The sequence below is a fragment of the Ornithodoros turicata genome, chromosome 2 (genome assembly GCF_037126465.1).
Source record: "Ornithodoros turicata isolate Travis chromosome 2, ASM3712646v1, whole genome shotgun sequence".
In the NCBI taxonomy this organism is placed as follows: Eukaryota; Metazoa; Arthropoda; class Arachnida; order Ixodida; family Argasidae; genus Ornithodoros; species Ornithodoros turicata.
In genome coordinates this window covers 145,024,699-145,047,490 of record NC_088202.1, presented here as the reverse complement: position 1 = coordinate 145,047,490, position 22,792 = coordinate 145,024,699, and the positions used below count along the sequence as shown (strand labels likewise).

Sequence of the window (22,792 nt, the reverse complement as noted above, 5' to 3'; positions counted from 1 at the left end):
CGTGATCCACGTTCTTTCGCGCAGCATAACAATTGGAGAATGTTCGACGAGCTATTTAGGGCCAAAAGCTGAGCTAGGCTTAGCGTTTCTCTCTCGGTACCCGTATCAGATCAGAGACCTTGTCGCGTGTGTCTTCCTCCAGTTACTTTTGTTACTACTTTGCTACGACTTTTATTATTTTTAAGCCTTAGCATGGAGCTTTATCCGCTATGAAGTAGCCAGCATCCATTTCTATAATAGTACCTACTACATCTCCGTGTTTGTTTTTGTTTTTCTATTTCCATTTCGGTGCACCCGTTTGTAAAATGAAATCTTTACGAACACCTCAGCTGCGGTTTCTCCCTCCGAATACTAACGTAGTATGCCAAACACGGAGGAATTCCGCCGGCTGTACTGCGCTAGTCACCGTCCCAGAGTGCGAATCCAGCGCCAGCGGCGAAGCCTTTACGCAATCAGAATATCCTCGCCCACGTACTTCTTTGCCTTCTCCTTTCCAGGAAAGGGGATCACATTGCAGCAGTGTTGCCAGGTCTACTGAAATTTCAGTAGATCTACTGGATTTCAGGTCCGTCTACTGAAATACTGAAAAAAGATCAAAATGGAGCTGAAATCTACTGATTTTTTTGCCTGAAACATTGTTTTGCTTTGCGAACTCCAATTTACGTTTGCTGACACTGTCGGATTACATTGTAGTTCGCGTACTAGCGGGAAAATCATGTCGTTCGTGCTGGGAGCACTATTTGAGTTGTACAAAAATCCCCAAGGGAATTATTTTTGATACAGTAAGGGGTCTACGTGTTATGTGGCGAGCAGCTGCCCAAGTAAAACAACTTACAGCAAATACATTGAAGAAGTATGCGCATATACCGTAAACAGTGATAGCTTTAGCCAAGGCGGGCTAGAAACATGCATGGACGACACAGACATATTCCATAGGACACCGGGTAAACCCACACCTCTCGTAGTTCCATTGCAGAGGGATGCGCAGAGTAGGGTTTAACATAATCACGTTCAGATAATCATATAGATGGTCACAGTGCGACACAGTCAATGCCCGCAACTGAACATACCTAACGACAGGAAGTTGGGCCACAAAACTAACGAATCGAAAGGTATAGCGGACAACAGAAATCTCATTATTTTTATTTTTTCCGTGGTGACTATTTACCACGAATGAAGTGATGAAGTAGGGTTGTGGCGTACGGCGAGCACCATCAGATAAAATCCGGTGCCATACGGTGCGGTTTATTGCAGAGCGAAGCCCTTTAAAAGGAGGCGAAGGGCTTGCTTCGGCACTGCAGACGCCTGATGGCGTCTGCTTCGCCCTGTTCTCTTGCAATAAAGTTGTTTTTATTACATCTACTGAATTTTACTGAATTTCCTCGCGCCGGCCTCGCGAATTTCCGCTTAAGTGACCTGGCAACACTGCATTGCAGACACCTCCGCAAACTGTGCTTCATCACATCGTCATCATCAGTGCGAATGCTTTCCGCCCACGCAGGCATGACGCAGGAAGAGTGGAGTAAACAAGACAGCGTTTTTCTTCCTCGAGTCGCTCTTGGTTTCCAGACGTAATTATTTTTTTTGGCGTCGTATCCTTTTTCACGACATCAGTTTTAAAACGTATAATCGCGTTATCTTGTCTGCCTGGATGCACCCTCCCGTTTTATCAAGCTGCCAACGTCCTTGATTATGATTTGCACGCCTCGCGGGCTTCCTTTCTAATTATGTAGCGTTTCACGAGTCGTGTTTCCATTCAAAGGAATATAGTTCGCTCTGCAAGCGTCAATTAGTACTTTGAACTGATTAAGGCTCTCTTGCGTACCGGGATTGCGCGTTGCACTCGCACATTTTGTGCAAACGCGTGTCACAGGGGCTTGAAGTCCTAATTGCTGCTTCCTCCGACATTTTTTTTTCGGTCCTCCCATGTTCGTTTAAGGTCGGTGAAGTCATGTAGCGTCGCAGAGTGGTTAAACTAGCATCCCGCGTTAAAAAAAATGAAGAAGAAAACAACAACCCGCAAAGGGTCAGTGCGCAAAATATAAACGTTGCCATCGAACATTACGCGTTTGCATGAATTTTCAAAAGAACCCGCAAAACGAGAGGATAGAGCAGAGGATAGCAAGCCAGCTGGTGGTATAGACAGGTCCCCCAAACTCACCTCGGAAAAGCGTGCAACAAAGAAGGCCGCCACTAGATACCCCACTGTTGCCGTTCCGGATCACTTCAGCGCGCTAAGTTTAGCGGCAAAATGTTTTTGTTGTTTCTGCGAATGAATGAAATGAATTTTCAAAATGAAATTTCAAATGAATGAATTTTCTTTATATGTCCAAATAAAACGCGTATAACAACTTTCTCTGTCGTGTTTCACTTTTTGGTGCCGTTTTTAAACGTGTTGAGCGATCGGAAGGATCTAGTGCACGGCTGCGTGCATCACATAGCGTACCTGTCGTACCAGGCGCTGCAGGCGCTGCAGTCGTCCATTTCTCCTTCGGTGACTTGGCCTGGCTTGGATTGTGCTTCAACTGGATCTTTAGCGCGCTACAACCCACGCAAGCCAACGTCTGGTAACAATGGGGTATCTAAGGGCGGCCTCCGGCATTGCACGCATCGGGATAGGAACAATGGCGAACAATGGGAAAATGGCGACCTTGGGGGACCTGGGTATAGATCCATAACTTAAAAACCCGAGACTAGGGGACAAAAAAAAAATATCGACAAAACTGACGTAAAAACGGGAATGTCCCTTCACCGGCAATCGGCCCAGGGCTCATACAGCGCCCACTCTGGATGGCGAGAAAGATATTCATCGTCGGCCTTTTTGGCGTTGGGGGGCTTCGGTTCAAGTTCCGGTTCAAGGTTATCGGTACCGATATTAATCGGTTCGAACCGGTTTACGTGTGGTGTGCTAATTGTCTGTGTTGTCGTTTGTTCCAGCTGCTTGTTCCAGTTCCACTTGTTCCAGCCTCAGAACATCAGTTCTTTCATGTTCAACAGTTGCCGCCTGCGTCGATCCCGTCGTATGAATGTGTGTATGAGTGAGCAAAAGTGTAAGAGTGAAAGGAGGATGAGTGAGAGAGAGTGACTTGTCTGTCCCTTCAGATGACGCACCCTGGAAGTCGCTGAGAAGGCGTGTTAGCTTAGCTGAATTGGTAGAGCCCTGGACCGGCAATCCAGAAGATGTGGGTTCGAGTCCTACAGCTGGCTAACCTTTTCAGTGACTTTCATCTTTCATCGTCGCTTTTTGTCCCCTAGTCTCGGGTTTTCAAGTTATGAACCCGCAAAAGTTTAGATTTTCGCATTCTCCAAGAGTAGAGGACGTTACCACAAGCTCTGGCATTTGTATCTTTCCGGTCTATGTACGTTGGAGGACTGCCTAGAGCGATGTCAGAAGACAACATTGCTAGAAGCTGTGTTGCCTGCCCGACGCATACTCTGCAACCCATGGCGTCATACTTCTCCAGACTAGAAATTAAGTTCATGATACCTCCTCGTCTCTCTAAAGTAGTTGCGCATATATCAGCAATAAAACCGTCAACGTCAACACGCAACAGCTACCGCTGAAATTCGCGCTACACAATCGTAACCGTCCCGCATTTTTTTTTTTAGGGTGGCGTCTACCCACACGTTTACGAGTTTGTACTTTAGTCGTGGCTTTTCAAATATTTGGACGTTTTGTCATATAGCTGTGCGCGCTGTGCGTTTCGTGGAGCCGAGAACGTATTTTTGGAATAACCTTCTACAGTCTGACGTACTCGGAAAGCAGACCTTTATTCGTGAGCTGTGTATAGAAAGGCAGCTGTAAAAGTTTATTTCAGAACGGCGAAGAGTGTGTTTTGCGGTACGCTGAAATGGTATAGTCTGGAAAAAAATTCACCTTATTATATTATATTATGTACATATATTACAGTCAACCTCCTTTATAGCGAACACCTTTTTAACGAAAATACCACTACAGCGAATTTTTTTGAGGTCCCGCTGGAGCCTATAGGTCCAATAATGGACATCCTCTTTAACGAAAATACCTTTACTGCGAATTTTTTTTGCTGTCCCCTGAGTTTCGTTGTAAAGGAGTTTGACTGTATTAGGAAAAATCAGAAGAAGACAAAGAGCTTACAGGAAAACAGAAAGGGGAGTTTATTAACACTTACAACGGGGGTCGACGTTTCGGCAGTCAGCGCTGACTGCCGAAACGTCGACCCCCGTCCCTAAGTGTTAATAAACTCCAGACTTGTGCCCATTACTCAAAAAAAGTAATTGTTTACCGTTACCTTACTCTTCTAGCAAAAGTAATTGATTACACTTACAAATTACTCGACTCAAAATGTAATTGTGTAACGAGTATAAAAGTAATGCGTTACTCGGGACTTTCAATTCATGCAAAAATCTCCGCCTCTGTGTGCTTCGAAAAAAGAAACAAAGAAAAAAAAAAGCTCAACTCCCAAATTATTGGGACCAGGTCCCCCAAACTCACCTCGGAAAAGCGTGCAACGAAGAAGGCCGCCACTAGATACCCCACTGTTGCCGTTCCGGATCACTTCAGCGCGCTAAGTTTAGCGGCAAAATGTTTTTGTTGTCTCTGCGAATGAATCTGGTCTTTATATGTCCAAATAAAACGCGTACAACAACTTTCTGTGTCGTGTTTCACTTTTTGGTCGCGTTTTTAAACGTGTTGAGCGATCGGAAGGATCTAGTGCACGGCTGCGTGCATCACATAGCGTACCTGTCGTACCAGGCGCCGCAGGCGCAGTCGTCCATTTTTCCTTCGGTGACTTGGCCTGGCTTGGATTGTGCTTCAACTGGATCTTTAGCGCGCTACAATCAAACGCAAGCCAACGTCTGGTAACAATGGGGTATCTAAGGGCGGCCTCCGGCATTGCACGCATCGGGATAGGAACAAATACATGGGAAAATGGCGACCTTGGGGGACATGATTGGGACAGCTGAAATAGCGCGAAAGACTCGCGCGTGAAAAGTAGCAATAATATTTTTTCCGGTTACTATAGTGGATTAGCCCAACAAAAGACGCAGGAAATTTGTCACAGAGCATTGTTATTTTGAGTCAGACTTTACTTCGAAAGTAACTGATTACTCGGTAATTGATTACTCAAAATTGTAATAGAATTACTTGAAAAATTACTTGTTCAAAAATGTAATTGATTACTCGAAAAATTACTCAAAAACGTAACTGATTACAAGTAACGCAGTTACTTGTAACGCGTTACGTACAAGTCTGATTTAAACTCCCCTTTGTGTTTTCCTGTAAGCTCTTTGTCTTCTGAATTTTTCCTATTTATTTCATTCTCGTGGTCAACCGCCCTCTTAAGCTTCTAATCTATTATATTATTATATATATTATATTATAATATATATTATTCCATATAAGACTTTCAATAAAAATTTGATAGCACCCGAAAAAGGGCTTCGCCAAAATTTACCGCCAAAGATTGCTCCCCATAGATCCACCAAATTTTTAACGCGTTTAGCACAAGTGTCGGAGACAACGCCAATTTTCTTTTCTCGGGCGCGTCGAGACATTGAACAAAAAACAGACTTGTGCGTAACGCGTTACTAGTAATTGCGTTACTTGTAATCAATTACCTTTTTGAGTAATTTTTCGAGTAATCAGTTACTTTACTGTCAAAGTAATTTTTCGAGTAATCAATTACTTTTCTGAGTAATAGATTACTAAGTAATTGGTTACTTTCCCGGCAGAGATTAGCTTATCTTTCAGATGTTCTGCCCCAAGTCAAGCCCCTGGGGCCATCAGCCTTTGTTGGGCTGTTCTACTATAGCAAGCGGAGGTCATTGTAATAACGCTCTGGAATTTCAGAGTCTCTCTCCCTAATCTCTTCCTACACCAGTGTGATGGTACCTGAAGCCTTGGAGGTTTAGTGAGTCATGGGGAAGTTCCACGCAATGCTCTTCCACAATCGGGTCGACGTCTCCTCGTCCTACGTGTTTTTGTTTGTCTTGTTATTTCAGCTGATCCACTGTTGAACTTTTTTTTTTTTTTTTCTGAGGCACACAAAGACGTTTATAATTTGCGTGAATGCAGAGTAATGACCGAAGTAACGCGTTACTTTTCTACTCGTTACTCAATTACGCTTGAAGTCGAGTAATTGGTAATGGTAATGAATTACTTTTTCCACAGAAGTAACGGTAACGGTAATCAATTACATTTTTCGAGTAACGGGCACAAGTCTGACAAAAAATGATAGGAGCCTGTCCTAGCAGCCTTAACAGGCTCACTCATTTGTCCCACCCACTTCCGGAGACTTAATTGACGCAAACGATAGCGATCCTTTCCTTATAATTAAACACATAATCAATCAATCAATCAATCAACCTTTCCTTATACGCGGGCATTTAAAGTTAAAATCTGACTGAACTGTCTCGGCTGAAACCGTGGCTACCAGTGATTTCCCCAGAAATTCACTGCTGGGGGATGCCGAGCTTTCAAGGGGGGGGGGGGGAGGGTGGCTTGGTGAAGGTTCCACTTGCTGAATTTTTCTTAGACACGGAGAGAATCGAGGCACAATGATGATATATTTGCTCAGCTTTCCGGTTTTTATTTGTATATGTTATTTCGTTCGAACACAGGACATTAGAATACAGATTCATTATGGACAGCATTTCAACATTAAGATGCATATTTACACGACCGAGAAAGAAAAAAAGACTAGCACCTTGTCTCACGAAACTCAATGAACACCTAGCAACCAACGGTGAAAACGTTAGACGAAACAAGCAGAATACCTTGCTAGACTGAGTTGGGCGCAAATGGTTCTTGATGATCCACATTGAGTTTGCGTGCCCGAACGCATTTTTGCTCGTATATGCGCGCAATATATGTATTGAACAGTCACTTTCAAATGATTTTGGACAAATGCATGGTATACGATCATCTGCATGACTGTGGTCCTACAGCCCAAGTTTAACAGCACAGGATGGAATTCGCTGCGCCGGACTCACTGGCAGAACGTGTTGGTGGCCGAGCTGGGTGGGGTCACCTGAGAAATTTCAGGGGGGGGGGGTGTTGCAAAAATGCAGGGGGGGGTGTAGGGAAATCCCTGGTGGCTACACGCAACAGGCACCACTCCCTGAAGCCTCTGATCACTTCTTAAAGGAGTACAGAGGGCCATCCAAAAAAATTTCAGATTAAGACATCTGATGAAAGTGTGTGTGTCATTATACCGAATAGCGCGAAAGGTTTTGATGTGTGCAATTTGTTTCCCAGAAAAAAAACTCGCATAAACATAGCTCCGCGCCTTCACCCTTAACTCGCCACTCAAGCTATAACGAGGATGAGGAGGTATGATGGCACGTCACCGATGACGGCATAAGGAGACTCGTTCTGGTTTGCCGGTCAGTGGGGGTCAGCGCCTTGTCCCTTTGCCGCCGTAAACCTGTTTTGCCAGTTTTCCCGGAGAATTGGGGATAGAAAGAGCGGCCGAAGCATTACCGAGCAAGGAGAAAGGCTTTATCAGAACCCCGAACAGCCGAGTAGCAGACGACAGCGGAGTAGCAGACAACATTTCTCTAGGCCAATCAGCGAGCGTTCTCCTTATAGCGTCAGCGCGAGGTTCCAGGTAGATCACAGGCTGGTACTGCTCTTCACCACCGTTGCGCACGGTCGCTTTTTGCGGCGTATTTTAAATTCAATTTCCGCGATAATTATGACTCTGTGGTGTAAATTACTTCGCATGGTGCATCTTACTGGCAAACTTAACAGTTTTATAGGAAGAAAACTGGGTGTTAAAAATGACTTCTGTGCTACTTTAAGCTCAAATTAGGAAAAAGGATTACAGCATTCCCAACTTCTCCTCCCGGTCCAAATTAGGATCGTCGAATCGACGTCTGATGCATTTCTCCTAACCTAATGTCGTGCAAGGATATCGGATCGCCTTCAGTCCGCCTGTCATCGACACGGCCAAACAGACGCTCGTCCTGATTTGTATCAGAACTGAATTAACGTGGTTCCTCAGAGAAATCAAAGCGGTATTTTGCGAGCGCATTGACCGATCTATATCGTGTGCTTCGGGTGTATGTGTAGCCGGCCATTATGAAGGTGAATCCTTCTGCGTTCAATGAGTGACGCAGAGGAATTTGAATTGCACGTGAATGCCATGATATTCTACATAGAAAGGTAGAAGGTCTAGCGAACCGGTGATGAAATGTTACAGGTACTGTAAAGCAGCAGACAGGCAGTTTATGTTGACGGCGCAGTTTAACAGCTTGTTGCTTGTATAAACCCAGCACAACAAGTCGAAAACGTGACAGAGAGCGCTTAATATTTTTTTATTTCGCCAGCAAACTTGAGGTAACACTATAGAGTAAAACTAGAGGTGTGGGTATAACTATAGGGTGCCTGAATACTAGCGCCCTCTGTGTATGCAGAGGGAGCCACATGTCGCCATGCACACTGGGCAGACAAGCCTTACGTGTAGCATCACGGTATCATCATTACGGTATCATTATCATTGTATAATTCAGGGTTGCGGAATGGGATCATCACCCATTCCATTCCAATTCCATTCAGAGGAATAGAGATTTGTGATAATTCCATTCGTTTCAATACCTCGCAATGAAAAGGTATGACCAATTCCCACTCCTGGAATGGCTTGGCAACCCCGTTCCATTCCTTTAATTCCACCAATAAAAGAATTAGGAGCGGTAACCGTACTAGCTAGCCCAGCAGTGCTATAGAGGAGATTCACATTACCCCTCACGGAAAAAGCAATAAGACAAGGTTATTTCGCCCTTGACCGTGTGGCACCCAGACCAGTCCATTCCAATTCCATTCCGCCTGCGAAAAAAATGCCTAATTCTATTCCATTCCTATGACAGTTTCCGCCATTCCATTCTAATTCCATTGCGAGCTCTGATAAATCTGGAGTGATTCCGGAATCATTCCAACCCCGGAGTGGTAAATCCGCAACCCTGATGTATATTAGGGTATTATGACCCGCGTTCTCCAATGGGGTATCTTTCACGGTTCATTTGTGAAATGTTCGGCGGCCTGTTTACGGGGGGGGGGGGGATATAAGTTTATTGCAAAAAAAAAGAAAAAAAAGAAAGAGGGGAAAGGTTAGCCTGGCTCCAGAAGCCGACTTGCTATTCCCGCTTACAAAAAAGGAAAAATAAAAAGAAGAAAAAGAAAGAAAAAGCGAAAAAAGCGAAAGAAAAGAGGCTGTTTACGGCCCGTTTAAGGTTCTTACCTTGAGCAGAACACAGAAAACGAACGGAATCTCCTTCGTTGTACGGTCCGATAAGGCTCTGCAGTAAGTTTCCTCGTCCGTCTGTAATCGTGAGGTTGTGAGGAGCCACTGGAAATATAAAAAAAATCGAGCAGTTAGCTAGAATTTCAAGAAACTAGTAAATTATAGTCTACGACCGAACGAGCAATATCGTGGAGAGGCATGACTGTCACTCACACCACGGTACAGATCTCTTCCTTTCTTTACCTCAACTTGCATCAACCCTACTTTACCCCCTTCCTGAACCTTGAACGTGTGATGTGAGCTTGGAAATTTGTGCAGTCCTTGATCATCCCTATACTCCTGAAGGGCTAAGTTTATTCTCAGGCGTAGACGTTATTGATGCTGGGCTCATCTAAAGCACAACTTTCCCATAGTTTCGATCTCTAGACAAACACAAAGTATAATACGAGGTGTACCAACTAACATCAATGACTAAAATAAGACGGTGCGCCCTATGCGAACGAAACCAATCGAGTGTTATTTTGCCGCCTTGCATCGTAGCCGCCAGTATTTTTGCGTTGTGCCTAATTAGTTAATTAGGTAAGACTAATAAGCGAACTTTTAAAATATCCGTCACTCCAGAAACACATCTGTGCAACACATACCACTATGTTCAGCATCGGTCGACAATCTACTTGGCAAATTTTTTTTTTGTCCGGAAAAGCGTGTAGATCTTAAATAAAGTATTTTTAGAGATCAGCGCAGCTTCCGCAGCTGCGGACAACAAGACACTGCGGACCGATTGCGGAGAGACTGCGGACAGCGAGAACAGCGTGACGTCACTCCCTAACAGGAGGAGTGAGAGGGCCTCGCGTAGAGAGAGAGAGAAAAGGAGAGGAGAAAGGCACCGTCCAGACGGTCGCACCTGCGCCGCATCCCTTTTATTGAGGCCGTTCTCTGATTGGTGGTGCAGAGAATGACGCTTTTGCTTTTTCTAGAGAGGGAAATCCGGCATACTCTCACAATCCGGCTTCTGCTCTTGTCACGTATTCCATCGAATATCAAGCTGAGCCACAGTTTCCCGTGGGATTTTCGATACCGTATAGTCAGAGGTGAACGAGGAATAAGATGACACCGTAGTTTGGAAATCTACTTTTGACGATTGGAAAGTTGTGGATCGCCGCCATGCAACACCTGACCAAGATGTTCCCAACGAGATATTGCTATAGTTGAATTTCTTGCCTCAACAAAGGACCCCAATCAGACACCCACAAAGAGAGGAGAGAGAGAAAACAGAAGGCGTTGCGATTTTCGGCGGCGGCTGTTGCTGACGGGGACGACACGTTTGGCATTGTCACTAAATGCCGCGACAATTTCCGTGACTGTCTGCAAATTTGTCAGTAAAATGTTTGTTATATGTCCTACGTAAAGGTTATTAATTGCTGGAAGGGAACTCCCAGACAAAAGAAGAGACGTACACGGGACAACAACGTCTCTTCGTACGTCTTTTCCTTGTCTCGGAGTTCCTTTCCTTCGTGTACGACCAGTTAACAAGCACCTTATCTCTCATTTAAGGTTATTAAAGCCAATACCTTATAGCTGTATTGACCTCCGTCGTGCACGAGGGCATGATCGAGGCGCCGGATCTTCGTGAACGGCATTCGCGGAGAGATCAGTCGTCCACTCCCCAAGTCCAGCTCTGGCAAATCGGTCGGCATGGGCTGATATACATAGCTTTGGAACGTTGCGAGTGTTACGGAACCTTGCCGGCGGCACGGCATGTCGAGCAAACGCGAAACGTGGGTCAGGTCGGCGTCAGGCAGGAGCTCTCTAATACCTAGTTCACACTTGGTGACACCCGACGCGAAGTGACGGCTGGAATGGTGACACGGAGGGACACTGGCAGGGAGCACGTTCCTCGTGTTGTCTCTGCGGAAAGCAGGCCGGTATTCGCGCCGAGAAGTTTGGGAGTCGCCCCCTGGTGTTCACTGAACGAACCTTGTCGTGGGGATGTCCCCGGGCAGTATTCTCACATTGTATTGCGTATAAAGGCATTGCACGTGTTAGGGGCTGTCCAGCATTGATATTTCCTGGTGATTCATGAAGAAAACGACATATGTGTTCCAAGTAAATCGCATTTTTATTCCAATATGACAGTTTTTACTGTAAGTAAGTAACAGAAACGAAACCGAAACGGGGATCCCCACCAAGAGACGGCACAGTGGCGCCCCTAGTGAGGGTCTCGCCGCCAATATCTCGCGGTTGACGAGACTCTTCGGTGTGCAGGAACTCTTCGGTGTGGTTCCTGCTTGTAGTTCCCCTCATTTCGACACTTTAGCAGCTAATCACGTTCAACTTTTAATTATCGTAATGGGACTAGTGCCGGGAATCGAAGGTAATGCGGAAAACGCACTTTTGGGGGCGTGGGTGTCCCTGTGGCGCCACACTGCTCGTACTCGTTTGTTTACTTATCGCGGCGCTGGTTCAGTAGGGAGGTTTAGAAGGATTGGAAGGATTATACGATATAAGATGAAAACAAAACAAAAAAGTGACGCATTCCGTGACGCATACTGGAGTTCTGGACGCATACTGGAGTCTCCCCGAGCTCTCGTGTGCAAATAGCACCCGATTTTTACCTCCGAATTAAAAAAAAAATCATAAAACCGGAAAACGAAGAGCCCTAATTATAATTCCTCTACCCGGCACGCCGCTGCTGCACTCTCGCGCCGCTTTCCCTTTCACCAAATGCGCGCGCACCTGTTGCACTATCTTTTCTCCTCCTCTCTGGCACGGAGAAGTGAGGGGGGTTTCGTTCCACAGACACGGCGTGATCTCCCGAAACCTTCCCGTTAACAGGTGGCGCTGTAAAAGGTGCACGCCGTATACACTCTCCTCAAATCAGGAGCGATAAGTGTATTATTCTGCGTAATGGTTGCCACAGAGCGTGCTATGTGGTGAAGTTCACCTCATGTCATCATCATCATCATCATCTTGTTGTTAGCGATTCCGTCATGTACCTTGCAAGTGACAACAAGAATCCAACTACTACAGCCCTAAACGCGTTGCCTGTAGGCAACCTGGTCTATCTTAGTATGAACAGTTTTTGCAGAATGGCACTCAAATTATAAAGAAACGTCAAACGAAATGTTCTTCAGTCCGTGCCTTCAATTTAAATAGCACAGCTCACGGAGCAGGACAAAAAAATGATGTCATCGCTTTTGGGGGCTTTGAGGTACATGTACGTGATACCGCACACAGTTTCACTCCTCTGGTGGTTTCACGTTTGTCTTTCTAGTTTAAACTTGATGGCATCTTCAGCACTCCGCATTTCCAGACCCATATTACGAAAGCAATGCAAACCCTCCTCCATCCAATGTTTGCGCTGAAATATACGACCGCAATTCCCTCTGGGGACATTTTTGGCGGACCCTCTCGAGACTGGACGCAAAAGCTGGACTTGAGGCTGTCTCGCGTTTATGTACCCTGACGACGCATATTGCATCGTGTCGCAGACAGACAGGGAAGAAGGAATGAATGCAATATATTGGGCACTTCGGCACAGCCTGACCTGATTTCTCAAAGAAAAGGGAATTTTGTTTCGTCTTTCGCTTGCGTTATGGTTAGTGCTCCTCCACTTCCATTATCTATCGCGTATTATTGGCCGTGTATTTGTTTTCGTCCCTGAGTGTATTGAATCTTGCGCGTAAATGGGTAAATGCATTAGCACTCCTGCGGTTAGCCTAAGCCAGGGGCAAAGAAAGGTCGTAGGAGGATGGCTTTGGGAAAAAAGGGAGGCAATGGCGCATGCAGTAGGTTACGCAAGGATGGGAGTTATGAAGCTTGAAAGGCAGTGCATCAGATATTTAGTCAGAAATGGGACATTTTATGTGCGAGTCAGCAGTGATGGCCAGTAGTTAACTACATGTAGTTAAACTACTAGTTAAACTACCTGATTGTAGTTAAAAAGTAGTTATCAACTACTTGCAGAAATGTAGTGGCAACTACTAGTTAAACTACTATTTTAAGTAGTTAACTATAGTAGTTAGGTTACTGAAGGCGCCAACTACTTCCGATTTTACCGCAAGCTTTACGGCACGATTGTGCTTTCGACTTTTACCTTGAGCTACTTGTTTGATGAGAACGGTGGTGCAGAGCAATTGTGTCATGCTCATGCATGTGTACTAAATCTTCACTTTTAATGCTCGTCTAGTGAAGCCTCATTTGCTGTGAAATAATTCTGCAACTTAGTTTATCGTGTAGGCACAGAAAGAATCCCGCCACAAGCTTTGTATTTGACTATCATAGCAATGGCTTGAGCCAAAGTTTATTATTGCTTGTGATTCATATTTAGCTGTCCAAGAACACTACAAGGGATTGGTGTTGGTGGACAACGTTAAGTAGTTATAGATGTAGTTAAACTACATTGCAGTAGTTAAAAAAGTAGTTTTAACTACTCCCCTGAAAAGTAGTTGAACTACTAGTTAAACTACTCAATCACAAAGTAGTTAGTAGTTATAGTTAAACTACTGTAGAAGTAGTTAGTGGCCATCACTGCGAGTCAGTGCGAGTTTTTCTTTCTTTTTTTTTCTTTAATTAACATATATATACCACCCCCCTAGTGCTGTGATATCTGGTTCTTCGTCCTCTTTTCTTTTCGCGCTGTTTTATTTGCCGTGAACTGTTCACGCCCTCCATCGGATCCAGCGAATAAACCTCTGCCCGAGAAACGTCATCATGACGTTGGTAGACAGACCGAAACCGAAACAGATCGGAAGGGGAGAGCTGGGTCCCACGAATGGGAAGTTTTTTCGCTGCCTCCTATTGAAAAAAAAAAAAAAAGAACTAGGACCGAAGGTCGCGTCCCTTTCAGAGACCATCGTAATCCCCTCAAGACCGTGGCTTTCGTGTGCGACCTTGTTCGTCACTAGCTTTGAACGTATAGTTCAACTCTACCAAAATCGTGGCGCTGTCGAACACTATGACGTCATTTGTTTACGGACAGGTAGGTAGAGGTCTATTGAACCAACGCACTGCTGACAAAACATGCACTTCTACTTGTGTTGAGGGAAACATTTGAAAAGTCTCGCGCCATCTTCAGACAAACGCCACATCCAAGAGCATGAAGCGTATGATACTAGAGCAAGCAGTTACACCACCACCACCACCTGTTTTAAGAGTGTAATACCCTTGTCACACGGGCAGGCCTTCAATGACCATTGAGATAAATGACCATTAAAAATGCAGGTAGCACCATCTAGCGTGTAATGTGTGAACCTGTCAGGGAACATTGGATCCAATGGTTTTGGAGAACGTGACGCGTTACACGCTTGGTGGCGCCACGTGCGTTTTCAATGGTCATTGGATTTCAATGGTCGTTGAAGACCGCCCGCGCGACAGGGGTATAAGGCGGCCTTCTTCAGCATCCATAGAACGCGAAAGCTGTTATCATTAGCGGACCGATTGTGAGTGCGCTCGGTCAAAAGCAGGCGGTCACGGAAACGAGAAAAAGATTTTGCGGACCACCAAACGCGTTTCATTTCCCTCCTCTTTTTTTCCCCTCACCCCCACGAGAGCCCAGCAGAGCGCTTCAACAGATTAAAGCGCATCCTCTAATGCGAAAACGACAGCCTTTTGCTCGCTCCTACCAAACGGTATTGATGTTACTTTTTGTTTTTGAAATTCTTTCTCTTCTTTTCAGTTTTGTTCCGCTACGGGAGAGAGAAAAAAAAAAGAAGGAATGAGTAGTATTGAAACAGGGAACCAGTTTGATTCGAAGCTGTGCGCTAGCGAATGTTTGAAAAAGCGGATTGGAAGCCCTTCTGTGGAGAGAAAAAAAAAATAAAAAGGAAGAGACAGAAATAAAAGGAAGAAAGAGGAAGAGAGAGGGCAAAAGAATGATGCGAAGTGGATGGATGTGTAATTTGTAAAGCGGAGGTTTTTCAAGCTTCGTAAAATTGTATGTTGACTTTGTTGAGTCATGTGGATCATTTCGAGATGGGGTTCGCCCTTGATGAAGCACACACTGTTTTTCTTTTTTTTTTTTTGTTCAAAGAATGGCGTTGAGTAGCTTGGTATAATGCATCGTAATTCTTTTAAAAAACGTGTTGAATGCGGCGGCGAGCCTTATGGAGAATTCCATTGGGAGAGGAACTTTCGCTCCGCGCTGGGTGAGGATTTAGAGGGCATACCAGCTCTCCGTCCCAATGTATTTCCTATGGAACATATTTTATGTTTTTTCTCGGTAACCACCGCGCAGATTTTAACGCGGGTGGTTTCACTATAAAGAGGAAGACGAGATGAATCGAATAACGTTTATACATTTCTGATACATGTCGTATGTATTTTACGGCGACGTCACGAATGTGAAAAAAATACAAAATTTTTCTTCTCCCTCTTTGAACAGGTTTTTATTAAACTTCTACCGCTATTTAAAAAAAAAAACTTTCCGTTTACTTCCTCTCGAAATACTTCAGGAACCGATAGACACCAAATTTATATGTCTACCACTTCGGGGTCGTAAGGGTTTGCTTCGTCAGTGGTACGCTAGCACTCGTTCAAGATGCTCTGCGCGTAGCGTATACGACCCGCGTGCAATTTCAGGTTTGCTTTGGCCGCGTGCGGTCCAGCAAAGCTGTTTTTGGAATCGCGTCGTATAATTTGAAGTACATATACAGCGGATCGCAGTGTTCAGGAGAGACGCACGACAACCTGCGCGACGCACAAGAAAACAGAAAACGAAAACGAAGTTCCAACATGACCGGCCCCACTTATAGACCTTGTATCGCCAACTGTAGGATGGGACAAGCGTTAGCTTGCCCACATCACGCTTAAAAAATATAGACCTTTTTATAGACCTCGTATTGCCAACTGTAGGATGGGACAAGCGTAAGCTTGCCCACATCACGCTTCAAAAATAAAGGCCACCTGCGGCAAAGCGAGCGCCACCTGTGGCACGCAAGGGCTCATGGGAACTTAGAACGCCTTCAAGCAATACGATACGGCCAGAAGCGGAGGTAGAAGAAGAACAACAACATTCCCGGTGTGCGCAGCATCAGCGTCAGCCGGGATAAATCATATCCGAAGCAGACGATGGAGCAGTGTCCCTCAAAGTTCCCATGCTGCTTTGCGCCACGCGTTTGGTGGCGCGCGCACCTTTTTAAAATCGTCTATTGCGCACATGCCTCTTCTCCTCTGTGGCCTACCGCTGACTTTGCCCCATAGGGAAATCACTGAGTCAAAAACTGTTGCTCCTTGGAGCAAATGTTTTGCCCCTGCTCTGCCAATGGAACGTTCAACGCCTTTCGCGATTCTGCCAATGCAATAGTTTTTGCCCCTTCCCGGGGCAAACCTTTCACTCAGCTCTGCGAATGGAATTCGCGATTAGCAAGAAATACGAGGCGGCTAGAGATAAAATTTTACCGTTGTTTCTTTGCTGTCAGCAATGTCCTCTTACCTTTCGACGGTCAAGCTTTTTAACAAGTCTATACGCTTTAAAGGGATAATGAAACGATACTTCAATGTTTTGCATTTGACAACGTAGTTGCTTCTGAGCACATAGACGATGTTTTATCTTTGACAGGCGAACAGTTTTCCCTTTGTAGTAGTGCTGGTGGCGTGCTATTTCCGAGCGATCTGCCTGCCTCATTTATTTATTCAGAGAGCTCTGCAGCGCCGTGAGGCATTACAGCAGAGGAGTGAGGAAGTACAATGGTGATGCTACTTGCATCATTCTCAGGAAAAACACACCAATATTGTACACTGACTACACACAGTATTACATGGTAGAAACGAAAAAAAAAAAGAAGAGTAACAACAAAAACAAAGAATCAGTGCATAAGACACCTAATCTTAGCCATAAATAATGTATTATTGGCAGCATTAACGGCTTCTTGGGGCAGAGAATTCCACTCTGGGATGGTGGAACAAAATAAAGATTGCTTTAAAACACTCGTTGAAAAACGCAATGGTTCAATTTTTTTAGAGTGATCCATCCTGGACGATACATACACAGGTGGTAGAAGAAATTCATCCTTATTAAGACCAGTGCTTGCTCATATCGATGGCGATGGCGATCAAATGACTTGAGCTAATATTTACGTTCTTACTTTCAGATAAACTTGTCATGCAGGTGCCCCGTTTCTTGGTATGTTTAGTTCAAGCTTGTGGTACCGAAAGAATCCACTTGGAGCATTATTGTTCAACTGGCAACGGTATTACTGCCACAACTAGGGTTGCGGAATGGGATCATCACCCATTCCATTCCAATTCCATTCCGAGGAATGGAGATTTGTGATAATTCCATTCCTTTCAATTCCGCGGAATGAAAAGGTATGGCCAATTCCCACTCCTGGAATGGCTTGGCAACCTCATTCCATTCCTTTAATTCCATCAATAAAAGAAAAAGGACCGGTAGCCGTGCTGGGTAGCCCTGCAGTGCTGTTGAGGAGATTGACATTACCCATCACAGAAAAAGCAAAAAGACAAGGTTATTTCGCCCTTGACCGTGTGGCACCCAGACCAGTCCATTCCAATTCCATTCCGTCTGCGAAAAAAAAAGAAGAAGTCTAATTCAATTCCACTCCTAGGACAGTTTCCACCATTCCATTCCAATTCCATTCCGTCTGCGAAAAAAGGAGTCTAATTCCATTCCATTCCTAGGACAGTTTCCACCATTCCATTCCAATTCCATTCCGTCTGCGATAAAAAAGTCTAATTCCATTCCACTCCTAGGACAGTTTCAGCCATTCCATTCCAATTCCATTCCGTCTGCGATAAAAAAAGTCTAATTCCATTCCACTCCTAGGACAGTTTCAGCCATTCCATTCCAATTCCATTCCGTCTGCGATAAAAAAAGTCTAATTCCATTCCACTCCTAGGACAGTTTCCACCATTCCATTCCAATTCCATTCCGTCTGCGATAAAAAAAGTCTAATTCCATTCCACTCCTAGGACAGTTTCCACCATTCCATTCCAATTCCATTCCGTCTGCGATAAAAAAAGTCTAATTCCATTCCACTCCTAGGACAGTTTCAGCCATTCCATTCCAATTCCATTCCGTCTGCGATAAAAAAAGTCTAATTCCATTCCACTCCTAGGACAGTTTCAGCCATTCCATTCCAATTCCATTCCGTCTGCGATAAAAAAAGTCTAATTCCATTCCACTCCTAGGACAGTTTCCACCATTCCATTCCAATTCCATTCCGTCTGCGATAAAAAAAGTCTAATTCCATTCCACTCCTAGGACAGTTTCCACCATTCCATTCCAATTCCATTCCGTCTGCGATAAAAAAAGTCTAATTCCATTCCACTCCTAGGACAGTTTCAGCCATTCCATTCCAATTCCATTCCGAGCTCTGATAAATCAGATTCAAAGACGACATCTTTATCCTCTGGTCTGGTAATCAAGCCTCTCTCCAAGCATTTTTCGAACATTTGAATTCTATTCATGACAAAATCAAATTTTCTTGCAACTACTCCCGGACTTCTATCAACTTCCTTGACGTCAAAGTGTGCCTTAAAGATGGCATGATATGTCAATTTGTTTCAAAACTGTGAGTGAATGAAAGCTATCCTGATCTTTCATTCAGAATGTCATGCTGGACCACTACTAGAGCGTGCTTAAAGAAATCAGTGCCGTGATGAAGGTCTCCATCGCGTCACAGTTTTTTTTGCGTATTATGTTCTTTGTTGTGCCCCCAGTTGGAGGCTCTTTCTCATGCTATGCACCGATAGTAGCTGATTGAAGGGTCTCTCGGATGCTTTTATTTGAACGAAAACTCCGTACAGTTTGTTAGGATTGCTTAAAAGCACTTCAGTAGCGCCAGTGGCCGTGCAGACTTCACGTCGTTGGTAAAGAAATGCAAGCCTCATGAACCCATAGCAGAGTAGCAGGTCCTATTTTTTTGTGACCAACCTCTGACCGTTTAAGTATCTTGGCATCTACGCGACACACAACTTGTGGCAAGTACGACTGGTCGAACTGGAGGGGGTGGGGGTGGGGGGGGGGGGGGCCTGAATCGGCTATACGGCAACAGAAGCCTGGAATGATTCCGGAATAATTCCAACTCCGGAGTGGCAACTCTGCAACCCTGGTCACAACACACACTGCATGTCTAACGTACACGTACAATGCATAACCCTTATTCTCATGTGCAGAAGGGCTAATGTACAGAATACGACATGAATACAACATGAAACCCGAGACAGGGAGACTGTTTTTCTTTTTCCTCCGTGTCGCAGGATTCACGTTGTTATTCTGATGTGCAACTCATTTTGCCTGTGGCAGCATAGGAAAATACAGTACCGTAATTTCACGCGTAGAAGCCGCACCGCAGATAAGCCGCAGGACGCGTTTTTAGGAACGTTTTGAAAATTTTCTGGCAGATAGATAAGCCGCACTCGCAGATAAGCCGCGGGCAATACGAGACGACTGATTTGCGCGACAAAGGAGACCATAGAGAAGGCCATAAACCCTGTGGTCCATACTCCGGGGTCAGCATAGTGTGCAACAAAGGAGGTCATGTCTATAGAGTTCTACCGAGATCGGATTGTGCCCTTATTGGGCGCTTTTCATGGATCGATGGGTTAGTGGTCTTCCAGAAGACGTGAACCACTGTCACCACTTACGTTAAAGCTGCTTGGGGGAATGCACCAGCAAGACCAATCTATTCGAACGTGGAGCCATCCCTGTTACGCACTGTCCGTGCATCGGCAGGGCAGTGCCGTTCCAGAGACACTGTCGACCCTTTCGTTAAAACCGGCGTATGGGGAAGATACCAGAAAAAAAAAAGTCATCAGATAAGCCGCACCGGTGGATAAGCCGCAGAGTGCTCGTGAGAAAAAAAAAAAAAAGAAAAATCGCGCATAAGCCGCGGCTAATACGCGTGAAATTACGGTACTATTGTTTTCGATCCCAGGACATGAACCATAAATGCTATACAACAATACTACATCGTGTAATGTAATATTCGTTCAGTTCGGACAACTATTACACAGCATGATGTTGCTTTGCTGTGGGGCATTCATGGCCCGTGTCCTGATTCCGACACCCCCGTCCCGACTCGTCCCCTCTTCCGACTAATGATTTCCGTCATGACGGCATCGGACACTCAGTGCAACGAAATATGAATTCTTGAATTGTCCAGGCGTCCTCCGCTGTGGGGCACGCGTTGTAAAGACTACAAAAAACCGGTACCCGTCTCTGCATGGCTCGGAGGTCTCCCGTTTTAGACACGCCCCATGGGCTTAGTGCAGTCGTATACGCCAGCGATCCCTCACCGCGCGAGCGAGGACGCGGCCGCGTGTGCGCGGCGTTTTTGACGCGGAGAAAACGTCTCATGCGTTTCGGCCTTGAACGGAGCGTCTGGACGGCGCCTTTCTCCTCTGAGCACCGCCCCTCTCACTCCTCCGCTTGGGTAGTGACGTCACGCCGAAGGAGCCTCTGCAACTGTGACCTTTAAAATCCGTTTATTTAAAGTAGTAAAGAAGTGATCTTTAACACCCTGTTTTTTTTTTCCTATAAAAATGTTAAGTAGATCAGCAAAATGCACCATGAGAAGTAATTCACAAAACACAGCGTCATAATTATTGCTGCAACTGAATTTAAAGTACGCCGCAAAAAGCGACCGTGCGCAGCGGCGGTGGAGAGCAGTACCAGTCTGTGATCTGCCTGGGAACCCGCGATGACGCTACAGGGATCACGCTCGCTTATTGGTCCAGAGAAATGTTGTCTGCTACTCCGCTGTCGTCTGCTACTCGGCCGTTCGGGGTTCTGAAAAAGCATCGCTCCTGGCTTGGTAATGATTCGGCCGCTCCTTCTATCCCCAATTCTCCAAGGAACTGTGTGTGTGGGGGGGATATGGTTATTAAAGATAAAGAAAGGGGGAAAGGCCAGACAGGCCATGGCCGACTTGCTATTCCCAAAAGAGAAAAACGAAAGAAAAAGAAAGGAAGAGAAAAAAGAAGCAGAAAAGGAAAAGAACTGGCAAAACTGGTTTACTGGTTTCATAGACAGGCTTCCGGATGCGACAAAACCTTTAAAGCCACTTCCAGAAATGATTGCTACGAAATGGCCACGTTACCTTCGCTACGAAGTCTTCGTTCCCTTGAGAATATGCACTACACCACTCATACGTATATCGTATTTGAAAGCTACACCGGCAGAGGCAGCTTTCCGCTTCCTTTCTTGCGGCTCATAACTGTGCCGTTGTAATAAAGCTCTCTACCACTGATACTCAATACAGTTCGCACGGCGTCAGAGTTTACGACTACACACTTACGGTTGACTGGAGCTAGACGGTGACGGGAGCGAAGCAGAGAGGTACCGGTGGAAGAAAGTCACTAAATGAGCCTGCCGTGGAGCGCTCGTCTCATGATGAACTGTTACGAAGTACCCGGACTTAATGTTTCGAATAAAGTACCGCTTTAGTACCGGCATCAGCACCACTCACACGTCGCCGCAAATTGAGGCGGGACAGAAACGACGCTTTGTGATCGCGGCCAGGGTAATGTCGACCGTGCGGTTTATGACGCCATTACATGAAGTCTCCTTTAACCAACGTGTTCCCTACATGTACCTTTGCGCTTTCTGTTCTATCGCAAATGTGACCCTTCGGGAGTTGTACTTCGTTTGGTGAGATGTGGCGGTGATTTTGAGTGTCGTTTGATTTGTGTTTGGTTTTGGATTTTGTGTTTGATTCAATTGTAAGCTTCGATTTTGTGATTTTGTCTACGTTCCAAAGATTAAAGGGTTTGTGACACTTTGATAGATGTGGGGGAAGTAGGTAGCCGAAGCTCTTTGGCTGCACCTAGTGTATGTGTTTGTAAGTGCTCAAACGTCACCGTTGAAACGTGGCGACGTGCAGCCAAAGAGCTTCGGCTATTTGTTTCCCCTATATAATTCACTGGCTTTGCACTGGGCTCTCAGTGGTGAGTCTCTCGCCCTGACTTCAGGACATAACGTTTCACGCGACTTTCGGACGCCACCTGCTCAGACGTTGTCTGCCTGCGCACTGCTGATGAGGCCCGAAAAGGCCGAAACAGCTGTCCAGTGCTGGTATGGCGACGTTTGAGACTTACAAACACATTTGTGATGTAAACCTGTAAAAAAATCGGTACAACAGATGTGGTATTATATCCTGCAAGTATTGCACTATACGCCAGAGTATTCGAAAAAAAAATGACGGTCTCTTTAATGCTACAAGGTGTAACGAGATAGCATTGCTGTAGGTTCGCTGAACTGCTAAGGAATTTCGAGGATAATTTAAAATTCTGGAAAACTTTTGTTGAGCACGGACGCTCAACTCGCACATTCATAAAAACGTTAGCGACTTGCAAACGATTACATACAAAACACGGTATTGCATCGCTCACGAAATTGCCCTTGAAACTGAAGATCCGCTCCCACATACACACGGAATTTCCTCTACTATTCTCTTCACTTTCGTTCTGCAACAATACGCTAGGCGCGTCCTTCATCCCCTTGTCTTTGCCGATAGGCCCGCAACGAAGCATGGCGCCTATCTCCATTCCGCCTTGGCGTGTTTTCTCTTCTCCTTGATCTATTTTTCAATGAGAGGCCATTTCCTTGG

General features: G+C 45.3%; 1 protein-coding gene across 1 annotated transcript in view; it reads right to left on the bottom strand.

The window, feature by feature from the left end:
* LOC135386286 (hemicentin-2-like) overlaps positions 1 to 22,792 on the bottom strand; it is a 269,853-nt gene that overhangs the window by 29,120 nt on the left and 217,941 nt on the right. The window contains exon 3 of the mRNA XM_064616111.1: positions 9,222 to 9,329. Coding sequence (XP_064472181.1) covers positions 9,222 to 9,329 — 108 coding nt within the window. The remainder of the gene's footprint in view (positions 1 to 9,221; positions 9,330 to 22,792) is intronic.